The following is a 23,795-nucleotide window of genomic DNA, read 5'->3' as shown; positions in this document are numbered from 1 at the left end:
GAAATCACAAACCATTTAGCTTCAAAACTTATAAATATGACATGTAGTAAACTGGTGTGAGATGGTATAACCATGCTTTGATTTGGCATGTAGCAATGAGTTTGCACTTCTAAAATGGTGTAAATTGCCCTAGAACTCTCTTTTTAGCTCACCACTTCTGATCATGAAGTGCTCAGGGTGAATGGTCTTTGTCTGTCATCGATCCGTCAGTCCGTCAACAATTGCTTAAAAAACATCTCCTCTGAAACTACCTGTCAAAATTCAATGAAACTTCACTGGAAGCTTCCTTGGGTGTCCCTCTACAAAAATGCAACAAGTGGTCGCGATTGACCAACAACAACAACAATCCGGCCAACTTCCTGTTTTGCTTTAAAAGACATCTCTGAAACTACCAGGCCAAATTCACTGAAACTTTACAGGAAGCTTCCTTGGATGACCCTCTACAAAAATACAATAAGGCCTTGAGATTGTTCAACAACAACAACAACAAAAATGGCTGACTTACTGTTTTGCTTTAAAAAAATCTCTGAAACTACCAGGCCAAATTTAATGAAACTTTACAGGTAGCTTCATTGTGTGACCTTTTACAAATATAAAACAAGGCATGGTCATCAGTAAAGATTTTATTAAATTGCAACATTTTTATTAATGCTTTATCACAGAGTTGTGGCCCTTTGCTTAGGTGAGCGTTTTAGGGCCATCATGGCCCTCTTGTTAAGGCATTACCCCCATGTTTTAATTTGTTTTTTTGATTTCTTTTCAAACTTCAATGAAGTTCAGAAACTAAAGTATAACAAGATAGACTCTTAAAATGGATTTTTTATGATGTTAAAGGATATACCTACTGTTAAACCCATGTTTTTAAATGTCTGTAAGAGCTGCAGGCATCATGTCTCATGTTTCTGTTGCTTCATCATGGCAGCTACTTAATTGTATGGTAGGTTCTGATTTATTGCTATTTGTCAGAATTGTTCAATTCAGCTGAGTGCTAATGTTGAGGTGCCAATTCTCTAAGTTACACCATTTAATTAATTAAATACTACAGCAAAACATGGATTTTATTATTGTGCATGACTTTTTTTACTAGTGAACGTGGTAAAGAATTCAAAAGTCCATCCTGTTAAGTCCTTCATTGATTATTAATATGTTATGTGTGGTCAGGATTTGGAAATGTCTAGCCTGGGTCTTCCATTTGGAGGATTTCAGGTCAGTTATAGTCAGCTTGTGATGCCACTTTCTATACAGGTGATCAATACTAACAGACAGTATGGACACAAGTTGTGCCACTTAGTGATCTATTGTAATGTACTGGTCATTTCAAGCGATCAATTGTGTAAATGTACTGGTCGTTTCAAGTGATCCACAAACACATCTACATAACCATATTTGTTCATGATACTAGTTATTAAAGCATTCAGACCAGTAGATTAAGAATGTTTCTGCCATTACAGTCTGATATCACTTCCATCGATGGTTCTTTGTTTTTGTTTTAAGAATTAGAATAATAAACCACTTGGTTTAGTTTTATTCAGGCTCAGGTCAGAAGGCCATGACCAGGAATTAATTACTTTCAGAAACTGAATTTCATCAAATTTATCAACTTTGATTGATTACATGTAGTGCTTCACCTTTATTTTGTATTTTATACTTGAAACAAGTTGATGGGGGGAAAAGACTAGAAATTGTCATAGCATTCAGGTTTCGCTGATTGCTTTGGCCAAGTCTGTAATTGTTATGTTCCGTAACATTGGGTATGGCTTTAATAAGAAAGACCGGAGAAATTCTCTTTAATGGAGAAAAGACCGAGCATTGGTAACTTCTTGTGGTTTTCTTACTTATATCTTGTATGTTGTTTTGCGCAGTGTTAAAAATTGGGCTATAATCATGACCATGTATATATGATTGTGCCATATCATTAAAATCATGTTCCTTTCTATTTCTATTTTCAGATTTTGCCAGATATATATCTACTTCGTCATTCCAGAGTGTCAAAGCGCTCCAAATATCCTAGTACATATTACCACAGATACATTGCTCAACATAAAAATGTAAGTATGAACACCAGAAATAATATTTTGGCATGCTCTCAAACAGTGATAAAATAGTAATTGCCTTTATGGTCCTTAAGTGCACAAAAGTTACTATGGTCTGATATTTGTAGGCTTGATAAAGTATTCATGATTTTGTTTTCCTAAGTTGAACTTTCAGCTTCCAAGGTATCTGCAATCTATTTAAAGCTGCACTCTCACAGATTGAATGTTTTGACACCTTTTAAAAACAATTATTGGAACGAGCCATGTTTGCAAATATGCATGGAAACCAGTGATACATATAAGACTGCTGGCAAAAACCAGATCACAGGTTTTCATATTTATGTTCAAAAATGGATGTTTTATTCATTTTTCTCAAAGCGTTATTAACGCTTGTAGCAATAAAACATTAATCTTCGAACGGAAATATGAAAATCTGTGATTTTTTGTCAGCAGTCTTATATCACTGGTTGTTAGTTGTTTACACAGAAACTGGCTCATTCCAAGACATAAAATAAAAAAGTAGTCAAAACGGTCTATCTGTGAGAGTGCAGCTATAAACATAAATCCTGGTGTCAGGTGGCTTCTACTTTCTGCCAAAACCCCCTTTAAATTTAAACCTTTATGGTTGTCTGACCAATTCTGTATGTGGATTGAAAACTTAACAAGGCAAGATAATGAGATTGAATTGATGTGAAATCTACAGCGCTCATTTTCTCATATATTACAGAATTATTATGTCATTTAGAAAAGTATTATGTCATTTTAAACTTGAGAATCCACCTTAATTTAAACAACATTTCTCCGGTAATTACATGCTACAATAGAAAGTTATTTGAAATTGACTTTTGGATTTACGGTAAATTTGCTCCAGCTGAAATTTCATTTAAGTTTATTCATGAAGTTCAAGTTTCCTGCCTAATGGTAGGGCCTCCTCAGGACGTCAGGCTCAAAACCATAAATAGAAACTTGACAGAAATGGCATTCACAATCAACAACCTTGTCCTTCCCATTCAAAATACAGCTGAGGTGTCATGGTCGTGGAAAGCATGCAATATTTCCTGGAAGGTATCTGATGAGGAGAGGTAAAAGCAAACAAATCTGAAATATTCCATGCCAAATGTGACTAGGAATGTTTCTGTTTTCATCCAATAGTGTGGAAAATCAGAGGAATGGCAGTCTGTTCCATATTATAGTTTTGGTCCTCCAGGCAGCCTTGTTTAAAACTGTAGACTAAATCTTTACAACTGTGATGGATGGGAAAGTTATTGGCTCTCCATTGATCTTTCTATATTGAACACAGCCCCCTTGGCACCATACTCATCAAAGCTGAACACCTAATTCCAATAAATGCTCCTTTGCAATAGATTAATATCAGTTACAAACAGCCATGAAATCACTTTGGGGCGTGATTGTTCTTACTAAAGAACATTCTGAGGCGCTTGGTCTTTTACTAGCTACATGTCACCTGAGCAGTCTTTACCAAAGAGTACCCGGTATTAATGCAGTAAGAATTACTGAATTAACTTGTTATTCAAGTTTGTTTTTTTTGCTTTTGGATGTTTAATTACACATTCAAAGCTTTCACCACTTAGCTTGGTTACGGTTCTAAAGATGAAATATAATTCCATATATAATACTTCTGCTTGCAAATGAACTTAGCATTTTAAGGTTTTGAAGCAAAAGACCTCATGTCGTTTGCTCTGCCATGATTGGTCAAAGCTTTAACTAGCATGTAGATCAATTTCATCAATCAAAAGATCTGAAAGCCTGGCTCAGGTGACAATGTGTGACTGGCATATACATTCAAAAATTGTAATATTAAGTCGTTGTAACATCTGCAAATACTTTGAGATACAACCATTCGATATAACCGAAATGCAAAACATGTCAAACTAAAATAACATTCAAATAAGGTTTGATATACCCAGAAAAAGGGGATAACAGAGTTTGATAAAGCAAAGTTTGCCTGTACTATCACATGATATTACTGTGAGGTCACTTAGTTATACCAACAGAACTAATACATTGAAATAGTTACACCCAACCTTTCAAACGCATTGGCATTCAAAGTTTTGCTTGTTGTTGGTGGTCAACCAAATATTGGCACACCAATAAACCTTGAAATTTCAGTGTCAGCACAGTCTTGCTGTTCAAATTCAGCAGTTTTGCATGTGATACTTTTATACATCAATTTCTTGCGATCTTTTGATGTTCAGGGAAACTTAATTTGTTTTGAAGGCAATTGTCGATTTGGGGCTGAGTTAACATCGCTACTATTCAATGCTTCAAAACCTCAAAATGCTAGTTCTATCCACACAGGACTTCTTAAGAATAAATCAATAATTCAATTTCTAGAAAAGTGGTGTAAAATGTTGAGTAAAATGCAATTTGTCAGTTTAAGTCATGGCCTGAGGGTTAAACCTTCTTTGTTCCATGCTACATCTATGTATAAATAATTCATCACAGTCCTGTTTGAGTGCAATTTGATAAAGTTCACATTTTTGTCCTTTAAAATTGCATAGCAATGTTCACATACTATTATATTATTAAAATATTGAGAAGATTTACAAGAAGGGATTTTTTTCATCCCATATTTCTTTAAATGCTTAGCGTCTTGTGTAAGAGTTTAAAAAAATATATGAGGGTACTAAAGCATGCAAATGCCTTACCAATCTGCATAAAACTAAGACCTGCTATATCTCCCAGTCGCCGTGCCTATTGATTCTTGGAAAATAGATACTTGAAAGTGACATAAAAATCTGAGACAGCGTTATTTAAACAGTCCTTTGATCCATGGAATATGACAGCAATCAAAAGTTATCAACACCACTTTAGTCGGTCAGAACGCAATTGAAATTACCAAATAATATTTTTCTCGAATTGGTTTAAATTTCCGAACTTAGACGTAGGCACATTTTTTTGATATTATTGTCGATAAACTTTGGTTTAATTTCAAGAGCTATTCCATTTGGAGCACAATAAAATGATATTTTCGATACAGGTGAGATATTGCAACGGTTCCAATATAGAAGCCAAGAATTTCATTGATAAAACCTTTTTTGTTTGCTGCTTTTGGCACTGCACATTTTTACCTTTGAAAACCAGATTTGTATCAGTTACAATGTTTATGTAATTATTATGTATTTTCTGTGGCGAATCTAGGAGAAAATTGTATTGAAAATTGTAAATCATATGAACAGGTTGCATTATATATCAATTCAAAAGTGAATTGTGAGCAGATGTTTGAAGTCCTAATTGCCCTCTTTTCGTACTTATTCCCATTAAAATCATAATTAAGGAACATATTTATCAACAGTGAAAGAAAAACAAATTGAAGGTTCCACCAAAAATCTAACTTATAACCTTGTAATTTATTTGTGGAACAGCAGTAGTGATGTTGTATGGCAGTGAATGAGATGATGTTGTTATCTATAGGCTTATCAGATAAATGCTGGTCTGGTGGTTCCAGGCAATGCCTCCATCCCAGTCTGTGTTCTAGACTGGGACTTCCACCTGTTGTTCATGGAAGTTTTTGGAACCCATCTTAAATCATACTGCTATATTGTAAATTTGCAATCCCTCTTGTTGCCAAACATGTCAGAGTTGAAGAAGGTTAAAATGTTGACTAGAAAGCAAGTGCTATTTCTAACATTTTCTGTCATCACTGTGGTATGGTTTTTGACTAAGTCAATGGTGAAAATGGAAAAGTCATGTAAGATCAATCAGTTGTCACATTCTAGTCATTGTTTTGACATCGAGGTTTCTAAGTTGAAGAACCTACCACTTCTCCCTCTACGGTTCAAATAAATACCACTTGTATGTCTTACAACACTGTAATTTCTTTGGCATGTTTTCCTGAGAGGTTGTTGGCAGACTGGTATTGATGTACTGACATGATTTTTGGTGGAGTACTTGTTTTTTGGGTGTTATTTTGTTCCAGTCTACAAGTAGTAAACCTCTACCCTATCTAAGCCAGACATTGACACCTGCTCACAATGATCCGGCACTCTTGTGGAACTGGGTCAACTCTAACAAACCACAACATGGTCCTCCTCAATACAACAGTATTAAAGTTCCATATCAACAGATTTATGATTGCAGGAAGATAATGTCACAATAGTCACTGGGGTATCTTTCTGGGCAATTTCAACATTCTTTATTGACACTAACCTTTCATTAGTATGTAGTAAAATGCAAGTCAATGTTGTCCATGGCATATATTAGGCATGGGTAAACTAATACCTGTCTGTAATTACCAGTCTGTAGCTCAGTGGCTATTGACCTGCATCATATCAACAGAAGTATGAGTAATTTTCATTGTCAGTTTATCAAGCTCAGCACCAAGGGTCCTTGGCATTACTTTTACCAGAAACAGTCCTTGTTGATAACAAGTGGTCTGCAAGCTCGTTCATAATGTCAAAGTTACATCCAATGGTTTGTTTTTGTTTTCATTTATAAGTTTAAAAAGTACCAGTAAGTTCCTTTAAATAAGGATTCTGGCCAGGAGACAAGAGGTAGGGAATATATAACCAGCCTTATCAAGTGCTGGTAATGTGTTTATGAAGGCTGTGAATGGTTTATTAGAATGTCTACAGGAGATGTAAGTGGATGATCAGGCTTATCTCTGCACTCACTTTTATGGGCTTGTGTTTGTGCCAAGCCTCCAGGAGGTGCTGGATCAGACGGCTTCCTCCATGGAAGGAGCATTGAAACGATGCTGTACATTGCCTTTAATGCCATGGCAGTTTTTGTTCATCAACTGAAAAAGAGATGACCACACAACATCAAAATTGCAGAATGATGCGTCCATGACCTGATATGCAAACTATTCATACATTCCATCATAACAATGTAAACACCCAACAAGAGTTTGGACCCAAAACATTCAGACTCAAATAAATGTTCTTAAATTGTGCTTGTTGATTATGTATCATATTTAAAAGGATTGCATAACATAAAAACATGAGAATAATATGTATTTTTTCAAGTTAATCAGCAGCATCATTGTTCCACCCAGATTAAGAGAAGTGTCACACTCTTGAAAAGGAGATGGTAGTTTATGTGAGAGATTTTGCAGCCAGAGAATGCATTCTTCAGATTGAGAGATAAAATAAAACAATGAAACTTCCATGTCCTTAATTATGGAATCATTCACAGGTTTGCTTTGGCAATATGGGAATTGTCTTACATAATTGAGTAGGATAGGTTACTAGTTTTTCTTGATAATTACAAAGTGTTAAAAGCCAAGAATGATAATAGGATAAGAGTGCAGAGACTTTGATAGGCGAATGTCTGCTTGCTAGTGGTTAATACAATTTCTTGGGGAGAGAATGAAGAATTACACAGATTTTTGAATTATTGATAGTGATTCAGTTAACCTGGCAGAACGTTTCATTGCTGATATGCTGCTGCTAATGGAACTATTTCTACAGTTTTTACTTTCCAAAAGCAGGGTATTTGATTGTTTTTATGTGACACTTATTGATAATGTGCGTAAATACTTCAATATAAATCATGCACACAATCATGAGAAGCAATAAGCTGTTGAGCTGAATATAAAGCAATCATTTGATGTTCTTATCAAAATCTACCATAAATATTTAAATTTGGCTGATGATTGTTGAGTTGCGTATATTTTTGAAAGTAAAAATATACTAATATTTACAAAAATCTCTCAAGATTTTGTCATTATGGAGAATTTTTCTAGACATATCAAACTATCTGTTAGTGTAGCAAATATATATATAAGAATGACAGTTTGTTTGGAGCATTAGTTGACTGCTGACAGAGGAGCAGGTAGTCCATGGCATTCTTTGACACTCAGCAGATACGAGGGGCTGACAGAGAGGAGGGGGAAGTGTAACATTGTGTAAACACCACATTCCTCCCTGCTCCTGCACCGCTGCACTCACACAAGCCTGCTGCACACCTTGCTGTGCATGTTTGATGTTTTATCTTGTTCATGGAATGTTAAAAACAGGGGTATTTATGCAAGACTTTTGGATAATTACCAATGCAAGGTGTTTGTTGTGTTTAAATATGCAAGAGAAACAGGCCATACCGATAGTTCAAAGCAAAGTATATTCTCCTTTATTATTGCAATATTTTGCAATCGCTGATTCTGCAGATAATGTCTGCCTACATTCTATAATCTATGCAAATAAGTGTTGGTAATGTCCAGAGATGAGAGCAAAGTCTGCCGATATACAGGAGTGGGTCAACATGGGCCCTCAGAGGACAGTACAATCCACTTGAGGACAATCTCAGATGCTGCTACCATATTGATTTAGCTATTCACAACTTACACAAGATACAATCTTATGGCATCTATCAATTTTAGACTACATGCTCTTATCACATTGTTCCATCAAAGTTGGCATACAGTCCTGAAATTGAGAAATCCTATCTTAGAAATTAACCTGACTGTCTCGGTTTACGAATCTGAGCTTCTCTGGTAGTAGTAGTATATTTTAATCATCAATATTTTAAATGAGTACAAAATATGAACTTGGTAGACATCAATCTCTAAATTGGATTCTCCATCTTGTGCATTTGAAATGTCTGCAATTTAACAACTTCTTGGTGGAGCACAATTAAATAGTACATCAGGATCTGTATCGCAATTTTTTTTATCAACTTTCAGACTCGGTTTTGATATCGGGCTAATGTTTTGTGGCACCCTTCAGTGTGCAGCAGCCAAAACATGATGTGTGCTGAATTTAATTGCCATGAATTTGAAGAAAGATTTGTTTTTCGAATTGTAAAACAGTGAAAAGCAAAAAAGTTCAACTCAGAAAAATAAAAAGAATAATCAGTTATGTTAATTGTTATGCACTCATGGTATGAACGTTTTGGTGTTATAATTTGTTAACCAACTGCCCATGTTTGATCTCTTTTCAGGTGATATGGTTGGAACAACAAGTTGCCAAGTCCAGGAGAAAGAGATTTATACAATATCAGGAATTCAATGACACAAAATGGCGTAACCAATGGTACCTTGTAAGTATTGATGGTGATTGAGATCTTGTATATCGAGATCTTGTATATCACTTGGATGGAAGACATGGAAGAATGTCCAAGTGTTATCAAGTTGCTATTGTTCATAAAAAAAGAACAAAATCTTTAAAGTAGATTTTGCAAACAAATAAGTCATGCAGCAGACTGTTATTACTGTTGAAATTAGCATTTTTGATGGAACAAAATGTATTTTAGTTTGTAAGATCTGAACGTTAAAAGGAGAAGTTTGGTTTTTTATCAGACATTACAGACCAGATTTATGGGCAAGTTTCATGTCTGAATCTATTTCCACATATTACTTAACATAGCTGTAGGCATTTTTCATGTCTGAAGTATTATTGACGGCAATTTCGGTATTATTTTTTTGACAGTAGGCTTTTTTCTGTCAAGCAAATAGCCACTTAGCAAATTGTTACAATTTTCTAGCATTTATATCTTATAGAAGCTGGATTTTATTTCTATGGCCAAATAGGGATCATTTGTATCATTGATGTCTATTACATTATTTGATGGAATAATGGTCAACATTGGCAGAGTATCAAAATGTCTGGTAAACGCAGAAAAACTACGAGAGAAACTCTAGTAACGATCCATTGCGCTGTGGGACCCAAGAAGATGTGTGTGCGTATGGCTGGCTATAAAGTAGTATTTACGTAATATTTTAGAGATGGTAATTACTGAAAAACTTGCATAATCAATTCAGTCGATCAACTGAATAAGATGAATTAACTAGAAAAGAAGTACTGATTTTTCTGTGGGGATGTTCACAGTACTTTCACTTAGTTTTGAAAACCATTCTCACAAATTACCTTGGTTGAGTTTGAATTCTATAGCCCTTTATTTATGAGACTACAGTGGTTTTGTCTTTTTAACAAATTAAGGCTTTAGGCATTTAACTAATTGGACATAAAGCTTGAATTTTATGTTACAATTCCGATTTAATTTGTTTTATTGCTGGACTCTTTAGATGTGATTCTGATGCAATTAAACTGTTTAAAATCTTCAATCCGAGGGGAAGGTCCGTAGTGGCATTGGTTGATCCTTGGGGATCTGGAATTTCCTGTTGGACAAGGATCACCCCAGGGCTGATCCAGGATGCCATCCGTGTTGGTCCAGGTCATTCCTGGTATGTCCGTGGTGCTGCTGTGGTGATACCAGGATAAGCCATATTGGCTACATGATATGTTGTGGTGCTGTATTTGGTCTGGCTGGTCCGATGTTTTGAGATCGTTGAGGGACTGTTTTCTCAATTTCACCCAGGACCACCCCTGATGAAGACGTCTCTTGATCCTGGGTGTTCCATGTTCATCTAAGGTGGTCTGTGTTGGGTCCGGCTTTAGTGTGACTGTAGCTTCAGAATGTGAAACATAGACATTTTTAGACATAGACAAAATGGTCATTTTAATGTCAGGTTAGCCATGGTGATTAGACTAATAAAAGTTTTACTCATGTTGATACATCCAGTAAGTATATTGGTCAAGACAACATTATGTGGTATACACACCAGTTAAATGTTTGTAGATTAGAGAAGTACATTGTACATACTAATAGCGAAGAGGATTTACCTTGGGTGTGCTTCTGATCAGGTACCTGAGGATGGCAGTAATGTTGAGAGGCCAACTGTTGCCAGCCACACATGGCTGCAAACTCCAGAACTGTAAACAACCATAATGTCCAATTACTTCTAATTAGCCAATCAAGTTTAAAACAATTAGTGTAATGGGTCCATAGACACAAGTCTTGGGTCATGACACGGGTCCGTGACATGCAGGTACAGGTATGGTGTGCCAGTCTGACATTTGATAGGCACAACCTCTTAAACAAACAACAAATACATCAAGTTACTCCCAAACCGTTTTTGCTTATGAGGATTAATATGTTTTTACTTGGTGAGAAATCATGGACGAAGATGATAAGGCACTTAAGCTATAGATTCATTTACTCAAAATATTCTCAGGTGCCCATTTTATTTAGTATAACATTGCTATTAACATCTATTCTAGTAAGTCAAAATGCATTCTGTGTCGTGATAAAATCTGCAATATTTTGCTGCATTGACCCAAATGGAAATGGTTTATCATAGCCATAATCTAATAATCAGGTACTTGAGATGTATATGACTGTGTTTGTGACATTTATTGTACAAAGTATAACAAAAAACTCTTGCGGTTCAGAAAGAGAATATAGTTCAAGTTCTTGGTTAAAAAATTAAAGTGGAAAACTTATGATTTCAGCCGGCTCATCACATGATTGTTAAGTGTGAGGTTTTGTCATTTTTGTCATAAGTATAAGCACTTAACAGATGAGTGGTAGCACTAGTAGCTTGGTAGGAGTCTGACAAATGACACAATCTCCAGAAATGACAGACCCAGGTTTCACAACCAGGTGTTTGACTGCCATGAGGATGCAGTCAGGTTTTTCTAGTCTGTTGTCTTTTGTAATCTATAATAATTTCAGATGTTTGTCATGTGTTTCCCAAAAATAGCATACATCCTTATTAAAAGTTTATTGACAGATGTAAGCGAAGGAAGTAATGCATTTATAAATTTTGACTCTTAATATGATTGAGGATAGCCTGTTGTGTCTGTTAAATTATTGTCTGATGATCGGTTATACTAGACCAGGGTAATGAGACCTATTATGAAGTGAACCAGTCCTTCCGCTTGTCTGTCAGAGGTTCTCATATCAAGTTATAAATGTAAATCTGTCTGTAATAGTTTGATTAGTATACCTTAAAAGTTGGTCTGCAATGCTGAGATTGTTCAGAAAACGTTGAAAAAATTATGTGAATAGAATTTGGTCAAAAATCTATAGTCATGACAAATCTGATGTATTGTTATACTACTACTGTTTGCAAATAAACTAAGCATTTCAATAGTTAATTTAAATGGTCATGGCTTTTGCGCCGCCCAAAACCAATTAGTGATTTTTTAATAATTTAAAGCAACATCTATGGCCTGTCAATTGACTTCCCACCTCAGCAATTTGGTGTACTATTTTACTTATCACCTGTAACTATTGCATCTGAGTCAATTGTACCCACAGCACCCCCCTCCCCCTCGAGGTGTGGGGGTATACCGGGGAAAATGGCTATGTTTTTACCTTCCAGGTGGCCCCGCAGTGCCGGGTGAATGTGGTTGTTTTGTCTTAGTGCCCAAAATAGCAGGGAATGGGCCTTACCTAGGGCCACTGGGGTGCGGGAGCATTTGGCAGGGATTTTACCAGCAGTTCATTCCTGCAGGGAGGGGATTTTATTCGGGCTAGGCTTGACGGAAAGTTCCCGCTCTTCCCCGGACCGTGGTTACAATTGACTGCATGGTGCATATAACTATTGAAGAAGTGGGCAAAGTATTCATACATCATAAAAACAGTTTGCATTGTTTTGCTTCAACCGGCAATTTAATCATAGATAAAAGTTAGACTTGCAAGAATGACATGGTGACAAATGAATATCTTTAAAGAATTGAAACTGACTTTCCAAGCCACCGTTGCATTGAGGCAATACAGATTTGTTGCAAAATGGCTTTGTCATGATACTTTGTTTAACTGATGGATGCGCATGTTTGGCTAAGTTTGTTTGCGAACAGAAGTCAAGGATAAAATGTTGACAAAGAAAAATTCATTAGTGGTTTTCAGATTTTTTTACTTTCAATGTAGATGCGTTTTTTTTATCCAGAAACAAGTATATGTGCAAAAAAATTAATGATAGCCATTACAAGCTCAATAATTTGTAAATAGTTTGCCAGTATGAAGAAGAGGATTGGGTTGTTATGTCCCTCATGGACATAAATAAAGAATCTTGGAGCCTCTGTGCCAGCAGTGGTCATCAAACTGTCAATACAAGTATCATGTAATTTCATGGAGACCCATCAAGTTATTTCACAATATCATGATTCCTTTTTTATTCCAGCATTTATTACAGTTATTGGCCTGTTTTAAGAAAGTTATCAGGGGATGTTCATGATTGTGCAGTTAAGCAAACGAAAGAAGTATTTTGTTGTATTGATTTCCATTAAGTCATCTCTGTGGGTCATTAATCTTACATGAGCAAGGCTTCAAAGCTGCTGAGACTGGCAGGCTGGGGATGAAAATACACACTGAAATTTTATTGTTGATTGTTGAAATTAAGCAAAGTGTTACTCAGAATGAAGAAGTTTTACTACTATTACTGCATTGGGAGATTTCCTCAAGCATATAAGAGTTGAAATTGATAAATGCATTACTTCCTTTGTTTTCTTATCATGCCCCTTAACATTACGAGTATCTACCTATTCCACGGATGTTCAGAAAGTTATAAGCTTTCTATAACATGTACCTTTGATAGCTGCAGTGTCTTGTTATGGTAGACATTTGCTTGTTATATGCTAGCTTACGATCTGACAACAAAATGCTACTAAATTTTATTCGGAAACCTCATTGGCCACAACAGCATGAACTATAAGCCAAAAACTTTGCAAAGAAAGAAAAGTGGTTAGAGGGTGAAATGACTCCATGAAGGCATGCTTTCTGTTGTAAGTGGCATACTGATAAAGGTTTTCAATGTTACTCACAAGAAAACCTGTCTGCAGTAATTATTCCTACTTTGTAATGTCAAATACTTATCACTTTCAGGAATTTGTTTTATCAAAGAGTGATGTTTTTGATGCTGTTTGTTTAACAGCTACACAGGAACTTAATTATCATATCCCTTTCCATTATGATACCAAATCAAAGCTGTACATTTTATCAGTTATTATTAAATTTGCTGGTTCAGAAGTGCGTTACTCTGAGAAATGCAAGTGCAAACATATCAACATTAGTAAAATATATTTGGCACATATTTGCCCAGGCAAATCTATCAAAGTTTTGGGGTAGACCTAGAATGAATCATATCATTCTGCAACCTATCTTAGTCAAGTTCTTACATAAATCTCATATCCCTTCTGACCTTTTGTTTAACATAGAGAACAGTACAGCTAGCTTATTGAAGTTCACGAAGTTGAAGTATTATTTAATGCCTTTATTTCCAAAGGTTTGAAAATATTTTGTGTGTTTCAGAATCGTGGGGATGGTATGGATATGAATGTTCAGAAGGCGTGGGCCATGGGGGTGACTGGGAAGGGCGTGGCAGTCACTATTCTGGACGATGGCATTGAGACAGAACATCCGGACCTCAAACGCAACTATGTACGTACATGGCAGGCCATGTGGGCTCACAGCAGAGTCATAACTGGCTATGAAAATGGTGGAGGTCATGACTCCACTTGGGTGGCATTAGATTTATGGGAATTGATGTAACAGTAGCTAGTATTCACTGGTACACATGTTTGCATATTGACCTTACATGCACATTGTTATCTGTACATTTGTTGCCCATACAGAAAACATGGTAAGATGGAACTATTACTTGGAACATGAAAAGGTTAATGACAGCTTATAAATGATAGATCCATTCCCTTTTTGGTCTACATAATGTGATGGATAACATAATAATGTCTATTAAAGCCAAAGTAATAACGAGGTCCATTATCGCTGATACTGTTTGATTCTCTTAGTTGTTTCTTTTCTCAAAAGTGGATTATGATTCGTTCTATAAGAATAGGACTCTGAAACTTAACATCTATTCCTTTTATATTCTGGGTAAAAGGGAATGGAACTTGCCCATAGCTCTCTGTGTAGATCAATTACATTAGTAATTAAATCCCATATTAAATTATAATCCCAAGCAATCGGCATACTGTGGCACCACTAGGAGATGAAAGGAACTGTGAGGCAGTAATCCTGTCATTCCTACCCCCTCCTGCTACAGTAATAACACCTTGTTAAATTGTTACTTCTGGAATATATCTCTCTCACACTCTAGAGTGTGTGTGTTTTCTCTTACAAAAGTTGTTGTCAAACATTTATTTCCGATTTTTGTACTGCTTTCATTCAAATGTCACCTCTGCAGTCTAATCGTGTAGATGCTGCACATTTCCATGATGAACAATTGCAAAAATTATAGAGGAGAAGGATTTAAGACATTTCTGTTCTTGTTGATATCTATTTATCTCTACTATTTAACTAAAAACAATTAACTAGAAAAATGGTATCACATTTGCCAACTTTAGCCTAATTATTCTTATGAGGTTTTGATTACATTTATTGTGATGAATACGAAGGAAGGTAGTTGTAAAGTTCCTGTAAATTTGTACATCAAGAAAGAACGGCTTTCTTTCTGAGAAATCTTCCTGAGCTGTAGAAATTCATATTAACCGTAAAAACTTAATGTATATACGCAATAGGCTGGCCCAAAGCTTGTTTACAAGTTTTTTTAAGGCGCAAAAAATCTGCACATAAAAAACCACTGTTGTAACATCTCTATCAAAATGTTGGATGATTGCCGGCAATAGTGAGAAGGAATGCTGTGAAAAGTGTTCCAGTAATGCAGAAGAAATCCCGATGGATTATGAGCAGGGAAGCGAGGGATTGGAGCTGAAACTTGGTATTGTTGTAATGGGAGAATATTATATAAGACATGGGGGTTATTTCTTGAATTAATGACATACTTGTACCAAGAATTGATGTTAATGCATTTTGCGAAATGCGAAATATAAACTAACATTATTGTTATTACATTTTTAACTGATAAACTGTGACAGCGATAGTTGAGTAATACATACAAAGAGTTTGGCTGTTCAAAATTGAAAATGAGGAAACTCCTGGTTTTGATATTTAGTATTTTATCATGGTATAATTATTTAGTAATTTAGTTGTGGAGAATTATGTTATGGCTTTTTGAGAGACCTTTTTTACCCACAGACACAAATTGTTTCCTCCACTTTTCTCCAACATTTTTCCAGTCAGTGTGGTCTGTCATCTTATTGCCACTGTGGGTTTTTATTGCGTTTCCTCCCAGACAGCGTGATTGATGCCCCCCACTTCTGGTGATGGTACTGGTGTCCTCCAGGGTCTCTCTCCCGTGTTAAATGATCTCTCCATTATAAATGTAATAAACAGGACAATGATCTTCTCTTGAAAAAGAAAAATAAGTATTTTTCAGTTCCATCTGACAACAAAGTCGATCTTATGAAAAATCAGGAACGAAAAATTTGAAAACGCAACGACAGCGTTGGCCCACAAACAGGTTTGACCTGTCTTTGTTTCGTTTCCTTCTTTGTCCATGTCAGCGTTTAGAGTGCAGGTTTGTGTCAACAAAATAATACTGAACAGGGTTGTTTCCAATTTTTATTAGCATTATTTTCCATATGATAAAGAGGGTTTCATGTCTGGAATGCAGAACACAATGATGGAATGACTAAGGAAATCATCATGCCAAGTAATGTTTATTCCAATTTTGACTTTGACCTTTCTATAAGTTGCCTTGGGAATAACAATATTCAGTAAATAAAATGTTATGCAAAAATTGCCCAAGACAAAATAGTTAACATCGCTGACGTTAAGTAAATGGATTGCATAAGAATTATGGCAGGTTTGTTGATGTCATGGTTCCTACCAGGAAAATGTCTTGGCAATTCCTAATTTGGTATTTTTGCCACCTCGCATATTGGCAGTATACCATGATGACGTTCAGTGGGCATACTTTATTGACTGTCTACTGGCTGGATTTCATTCACTTACCAGAAGTTATATATGAATCATTAAAACACTTGCCAGATATTGAATCACTGTTAATCACAAGGACTTTATATAGTCTCCATTCTCTAGAGAGGATGAGAAATGTTAGAGTGGTTGGCCTGAAATGTTGAAATGCCTTTGTGAATCAAATGTATATGATTTTATACATCTTCACATGGGAGGTGAATTAAACAGGTTTTAATGACCACCCAAACTATTGAAGTAAATTAATACAATAGACGATAATGTAAAACACGATAATGTAAAACACGTGTCCAGAGCTTTGAATTTCATTTATTTTGTACACTGAACAGGCTAGTAGGAAAATTAATATGCTTTACTGGTAATAAAAACCAAGCCCTCTTGGCGTTGTTTATTCTTACAAATGAAAAACATGCCTATCATAAAGTTAATAAAATTTGCTGTACATCTGAAGGTGTGGTATGATTTTTGTAGGCATCTTGTTCTTTGGAATGTTTTATTCAGGTCTGTTGGATAACTTTAGATTGAAATTAAAAATTAGACATTATTTTTATTTGTTTGAAAGCAAAATAGCCAAAGGATTCTTGTTAAATCCAGCCCATTACAGCTTGTCTGTTTGTGGATGAAAACATTGAAGGTATTGTTAAAGCAATGGTGAAGTTGTTGGCCGGAAAAATAAAGGTTGGCAATGACACAATTACCATTTAACAGACTCACATGAAACTTAGTACACTTGTTACACTTGCTACAAGTGACAACATGCATATATTTAGCAAAGCCCATAATTCTTGGATTGATAATTGATGAGTTGTGTCCCTTGATATTTTGAGAAAAATGGTGCATTTGTTTAATTAAACGGTTCACTCTGGCATGTTTGTATTTCATAGGGTTTTGGTATGTTTCAGGATGAAAAGGCAAGCTATGACGTAAATGGCCATGACCCAGATCCCACTCCGAGATATGACTACAAGAATGAGAACAGGTGAGTCCGGTGGACAGGATCAGCCACTCTGTAACATGTAGACAATGTCTACTAGACATGCATACAGATCAAGGCATGTGCATGTTGAAGCATTGTGCATTGATGGCCAAAAGGATTTTTCACAATATCAAATAATTTGCTGAAATCTTCATTGAATTTGAATATTTTACGTACAAGCCAATGACTAATGGCCCACTCAAATCTCTTTGCGGCAGATGACATGTTTTATCATTATCTTTTATGGTTTCTGTAAGAAAAATTGAAAGCTCATAACTTTATGCATGTATGAATACTACGAAACAAATTTTGTATGATACCAAGTGAATTTAAAGGTTAAATTTAAACCCTCTTTGGTTCACATAGTGATTGTGTGGAATGAAACTTGAACGTTAGTAGATTGTGTGCATCATAAAAGAAGTATTTTGGCAGTTACTGATCCTAACACAACAATGCAGTTATAGTAAAGAGAAATAGGTGTGAAGTTATTGCCACAAGATAACCATCTAACACCAACAATAAATGCCTTTTCTGCCACTTGATATTATTACTGTCTGTTTGAATAAATATTAATGGCGCACTAAAATATAGCTTTGTTTGTAATAAAATAGAAATAAAATCAAACAGAAACCTCTTTTTTGGGTAAAGAAGCAAAGTTAATTTCACTTCTGACTGAGCTTTATGACACTGTGTCTACCGTTTGTTGTTTTGGTACCTTGGAAAACAATACAAATGAAAAAGCTTTAAAATGGAAGTTGATATTACTGTTCCCACCTTCAGATTAACAAACGTCATCACATTAATTTGAGTTGTATTTGGTACTTCATGGAATTCGTTGTGAGACTATGATTTAAGATATAAAACATCAGTCATAACGTTGTATAATAGCTTGATTAAGGCAGTTAGAAGTAGTTGTCCAATGTTATAGGTGTCCACCTCCTGGCAAAAGGTTCTCTTATTACACACTGTCTTCTAAGGCCTATTATAATGAACTTGACAACCAGATATGCACTCCCGTATTTTAACAGCATTTTGTCACAATCCACCTTAAATAGATAAATGTAACTTTGTTATCCAACACCATCCCTTCAATTGGTGCTATAATAATGCTAGGTTGATGTTGGCTTTATCTACACTCAGAGACATGCTTGGTTGCTGAGGTGTTACAGGAACCATTTGCAGCCAAAATAAACATAGCTGATTAGGATGATGATGAGAAAATGGACTATAAATTACAACAGATATTGTTTTGTCTTGGAAATCATAATGCCCTGTACTCCATTTCCCCTGATTTCCGGGTATGTGATAATGTCTTAGAACCTGATGGTGTCTCAATATTTAAGATATAAAAGTACAGAACAAAGATTTATCATGAAATGTTTCCGTTCCTTGTGCATTTGGTCATTAGACTTTCATGGCATGTCATTATTGAATTTCTCTTAATAATACTGTTGTATTTCATAATGAAAACGGTTGACAATTATTAGAAGGTCTTAATGTACACTCCATTAGCCTGCTAACTTTAACATTGAAGGTGTAAAACCCAGGAGAGAGACAAGACAGGGTCTTAAATGCACTTGATTAATATGTTCTAGGGCTTCATTAGGAATGTTCTTGTCCTTTCAATTTAACACGGATAATGGTCGTTCTATAAGGAAACTGTACAATCATTATAATGGTTTATTGAGGCCATCCTTTTTTAAAGAATTTTTAGAATTTCAGATATTCTCTTGCATTCTAAAGCAGTAATGAACACATGAGAAGTTTGCAATTGTATGCTATCATAGAATAAAACATTTTTATTTAACTGTGTGAGATGTATAGTAGTTCAGTCTCAATTTCCCATCTGCTTAGTAACCAACAGTTATGAAACAGCAATAAATGGAATACAAGCAATATCAGAAAATGCACCTCATTGCAAGAATAGCAAACACACATTAAGATAATACAACTCACTGTTATCATAGTATACAAAACCCCTAGATAATACAACTCACTGTTACCATAGTATACAAACACCTAGATAATACACCTCACTGTTACCATAGTATACAAACACCTAGATAATACAACTCACTGTTATCATAGTATACAAACACCTAGATAATACAACTCACTGTTATCATAGTATACAAACACCTAGATAATACAACTCACTGTTACCATAGTATACAAACACCTAGATAATACAACTCACTGTTATCATAGTATACAAACACCTAGATAATACAACTCACTGTTACCATAGTATACAAACACCTAGATAATACAACTCACTGTTACCATAGTATACAAACACCTAGATAATACAACTCACTGTTACCATAGTATACAAACACCTAGATAATACACTCACTGTTACCATAGTATACAAACACCTAGATAATACACTCACTGTTACCATAGTATACAAACACCTAGATAATACAACTCACTGTTACCATAGTATACAAACACCTAGATAATACAACTCACTGTTACCATAGTATACAAACACCTAGATAATACAACTCACTGTTACCATAGTATACAAACACCTAGATAATACAACTCACTGTTATCATAGTATACAAACACCTAGATAATATACCTCACTGTTATCCTAGTATACAAACACCTAGATAATACAACTCACTGTTACCATAGTATACAAACACCTAGATAATACAACTCACTGTTATCATAGTATACAAACACCTAGATAATACAACTCACTGTTACCATAGTATACAAACACCTAGATAATACAACTCACTGTTACCATAGTATACAAACACCTAGATAATACAACTCACTGTTATCATAGTATACAAACACCTAGATAATATACCTCACTGTTATCCTAGTATACAAACACCTAGATAATACACTCACTGTTATCATAGTATACAAACACCTAGATAATACAACTCACTGTTATCATAGTATACAAACACCTAGATAATACAACTCACTGTTACCATAGTATACAAACACCTAGATAATACACTCACTGTTATCATAGTATACAAACACCTAGATAATACAACTCACTGTTACCATAGTATACAAACACCTAGATAATACAACTCACTGTTATCATAGTATACAAACACCTAGATAATACAACTCACTGTTATCATAGTATACAAACACCTAGATAATACAACTCACTGTTACCATAGTATACAAACACCTAGATAATACACTCACTGTTACCATAGTATACAAACACCTAGATAATACACTCACTGTTATCATAGTATACAAACACCTAGATAATACAACTCACTGTTATCATAGTATACAAACACCTAGATAATACAACTCACTGTTACCATAGTATACAAACACCTAGATAATACAACTCACTGTTACCATAGTATACAAACACCTAGATAATACAACTCACTGTTACCATAGTATACAAACACCTAGATAATACAACTCACTGTTACCATAGTATACAAACACCTAGATAATACAACTCACTGTTATCATAGTATACAAACACCTAGATAATACAACTCACTGTTACCATAGTATACAAACACCTAGATAATACAACTCACTGTTATCATAGTATACAAACACCTAGATAATACACTCACTGTTATCATAGTATACAAACACCTAGATAATACAACTCACTGTTACCATAGTATACAAACACCTAGATAATACACTCACTGTTATCATAGTATACAAACACCTAGATAATACAACTCACTGTTATCATAGTATACAAACACCTAGATAATACAACTCACTGTTACCATAGTATACAAACACCTAGATAATACAACTCACTGTTACCATAGTATACAAAACCCCTAGATAATACACTCACTGTTATCCTAGTATACAAAACACCTAGATAATACAAAACACCTAGATAATATACTTCACTGTTACCATAGTATACAAAACCCCTAGATAATACACCTCACTGTTATCCTAGTATACAAAACACCTAGATAATACACCTCACTGTTATCCTAGTATACAAAACACCTAGATAATACACCTCACTGTTATCCTAGTATACAAAACACCTAGATAATACACCTCACTGTTATCCTACTATACAAAACACCTAGATAATACACCTCACTGTTACCATAGTATACAAAGCATATGATACACCTAACTGTTATCATAGTATACAAAACACTATGATAATACACCTAACTTTTATCATAGCATGCACAACACTTTAATAATAAACCTAACTGTGATCATAGCCTGTGATCATTAGCCATACAAAACACTAATGTTATACACCCACTATGATCATAGCCTTACAAAACACTAATGTTATACACCCACTATGATCATAGCCTTACAAAACACTAATGTTATACACCCACTATGATCATAGCCTTACAAAACACTAATGTTATACACCCACCTTGATCATAGCCTTACAAAACACTAATGTTATACACCCACCTTGATCACAGCCTTACAAAACACTAATGTTATACACCCACCTTGATCATAGCCTTACAAAACACTAATGTTATACACACACCTTGATCATAGCCTTACAAAATACTAATGTTATACACCCACTATGATCATAGCCTTACAAAACACTAATGTAATACACCCAACTTGATCATAGCCTTACAAAACACTAATGTAATATACACCCACCTTGATCATAGCCTTACAAAACACTAATGTTATATACACCCACTATGATCATAGCCTTACAAAACACTAATGTAATACACCCAACTTGATCATAGCCTTACAAAACACTAATGTTATATACACCCACTATGATCATAGCCTTACAAAACACTAATGTAATACACCCAACTTGATCATAGCCTTACAAAACACTAATGTAATACACCCACCTTGATCATAGCCTAACAAAACACTAATGTAATATACACCCACCTTGATCATAGCCTTACAAAACACTAATGTTATACACCCACCTTGATCATAGCCTTACAAAACACTAATGTTATACACCCACCTTGATCATAGCCTTACAAAACACTAATGTTATACACCCACCTTGATCATAGCCTTACAAAACACTAATGTAATATACACCCACCTTGATCACAGCCTTACAAAACACTAATGTTATACACCCACCTTGACCATAGCCTTACAAAACACGAATGTTATACACACACCTTGATCATAGCCTTACAAAATACTAATGTTATACACCCACTATGATCATAGCCTTACAAAACACTAATGTAATACACCCAACTTGATCATAGCCTTACAAAACACTAATGTAATATACACCCACCTTGATCATAGCCTTACAAAACACTAATGTTATATACACCCACTATGATCATAGCCTTACAAAACACTAATGTAATACACCCAACTTGATCATAGCCTTACAAAACACTAATGTAATATACACCCACTATGATCATAGCCTTACAAAACACTAATGTAATACACCCACCTTGATCATAGCCTTACAAAACACTAATGTAATACACCCACCTTGATCATAGCCTAACAAAACACTAATGTAATATACACCCACCTTGATCATAGCCTTACAAAACACTAATGTAATACACCCACCTTGATCATAGCCTTACAAAACACTAATGTAATACACCCACCTTGATCATAGCCTTACAAAACACTAATGTAATACACCCACCTTGATCATAGCCTTACAAAACACTAATGTAATACACCCACCTTGATCATAGCCTTACAAAACACTAATGTAATATACACCCACCTTGATCATAGCCTTACAAAACACTAATGTAATACACCCACCTTGATCATAGCCTTACAAAACACTAATGTAATACACCCACCTTGATCATAGCCTTACAAAACACTAATGTAATACACCCACCTTGATCATAGCCTTACAAAACACTAATGTAATACACCCACCTTGATCATAGCCTTACAAAACACTAATGTAATACACCCAACTTGATCATAGCCTTACAAAACACTAATGTAATATACACCCACTATGATCATAGCCTTACAAAACACTAATGTAATACACCCAACTTGATCATAGCCTTACAAAACACTAATGTAATATACACCCACTATGATCATAGCCTTACAAAACACTAATGTAATATACACCCACTATGATCATAGCCTTACAAAACACTAATGTAATACACCCAACTTGATCATAGCCTTACAAAACACTAATGTAATATACACCCACTATGATC

At 35.1% G+C, this 23,795-nt stretch overlaps 1 protein-coding gene across 7 annotated transcripts in view; it reads left to right on the top strand.

Moving 5' to 3' along the window:
- The window catches only part of LOC128227399 (furin-like protease kpc-1), a 55,040-nt gene that overhangs the window by 12,330 nt on the left and 18,915 nt on the right, over nucleotides 1-23,795 (top strand). For all 7 annotated transcript variants that reach the window (XM_052937897.1, XM_052937892.1, XM_052937896.1 and 4 more), the window contains exons 2-5: nucleotides 1,950-2,048; nucleotides 8,934-9,032; nucleotides 14,088-14,216; nucleotides 17,534-17,610. In XM_052937897.1, the coding sequence (XP_052793857.1) occupies nucleotides 1,950-2,048; nucleotides 8,934-9,032; nucleotides 14,088-14,216; nucleotides 17,534-17,610 (404 nt within the window). The remainder of the gene's footprint in view (nucleotides 1-1,949; nucleotides 2,049-8,933; nucleotides 9,033-14,087; nucleotides 14,217-17,533; nucleotides 17,611-23,795) is intronic.

This window comes from Mya arenaria, chromosome 3 (genome assembly GCF_026914265.1).
Source record: "Mya arenaria isolate MELC-2E11 chromosome 3, ASM2691426v1".
NCBI classification, from domain to species: domain Eukaryota; kingdom Metazoa; phylum Mollusca; class Bivalvia; order Myida; family Myidae; genus Mya; species Mya arenaria.
The sequence above is the reverse complement of the archived record's forward strand: the minus strand, read 5'-3'. Positions and strand labels throughout refer to the sequence as shown.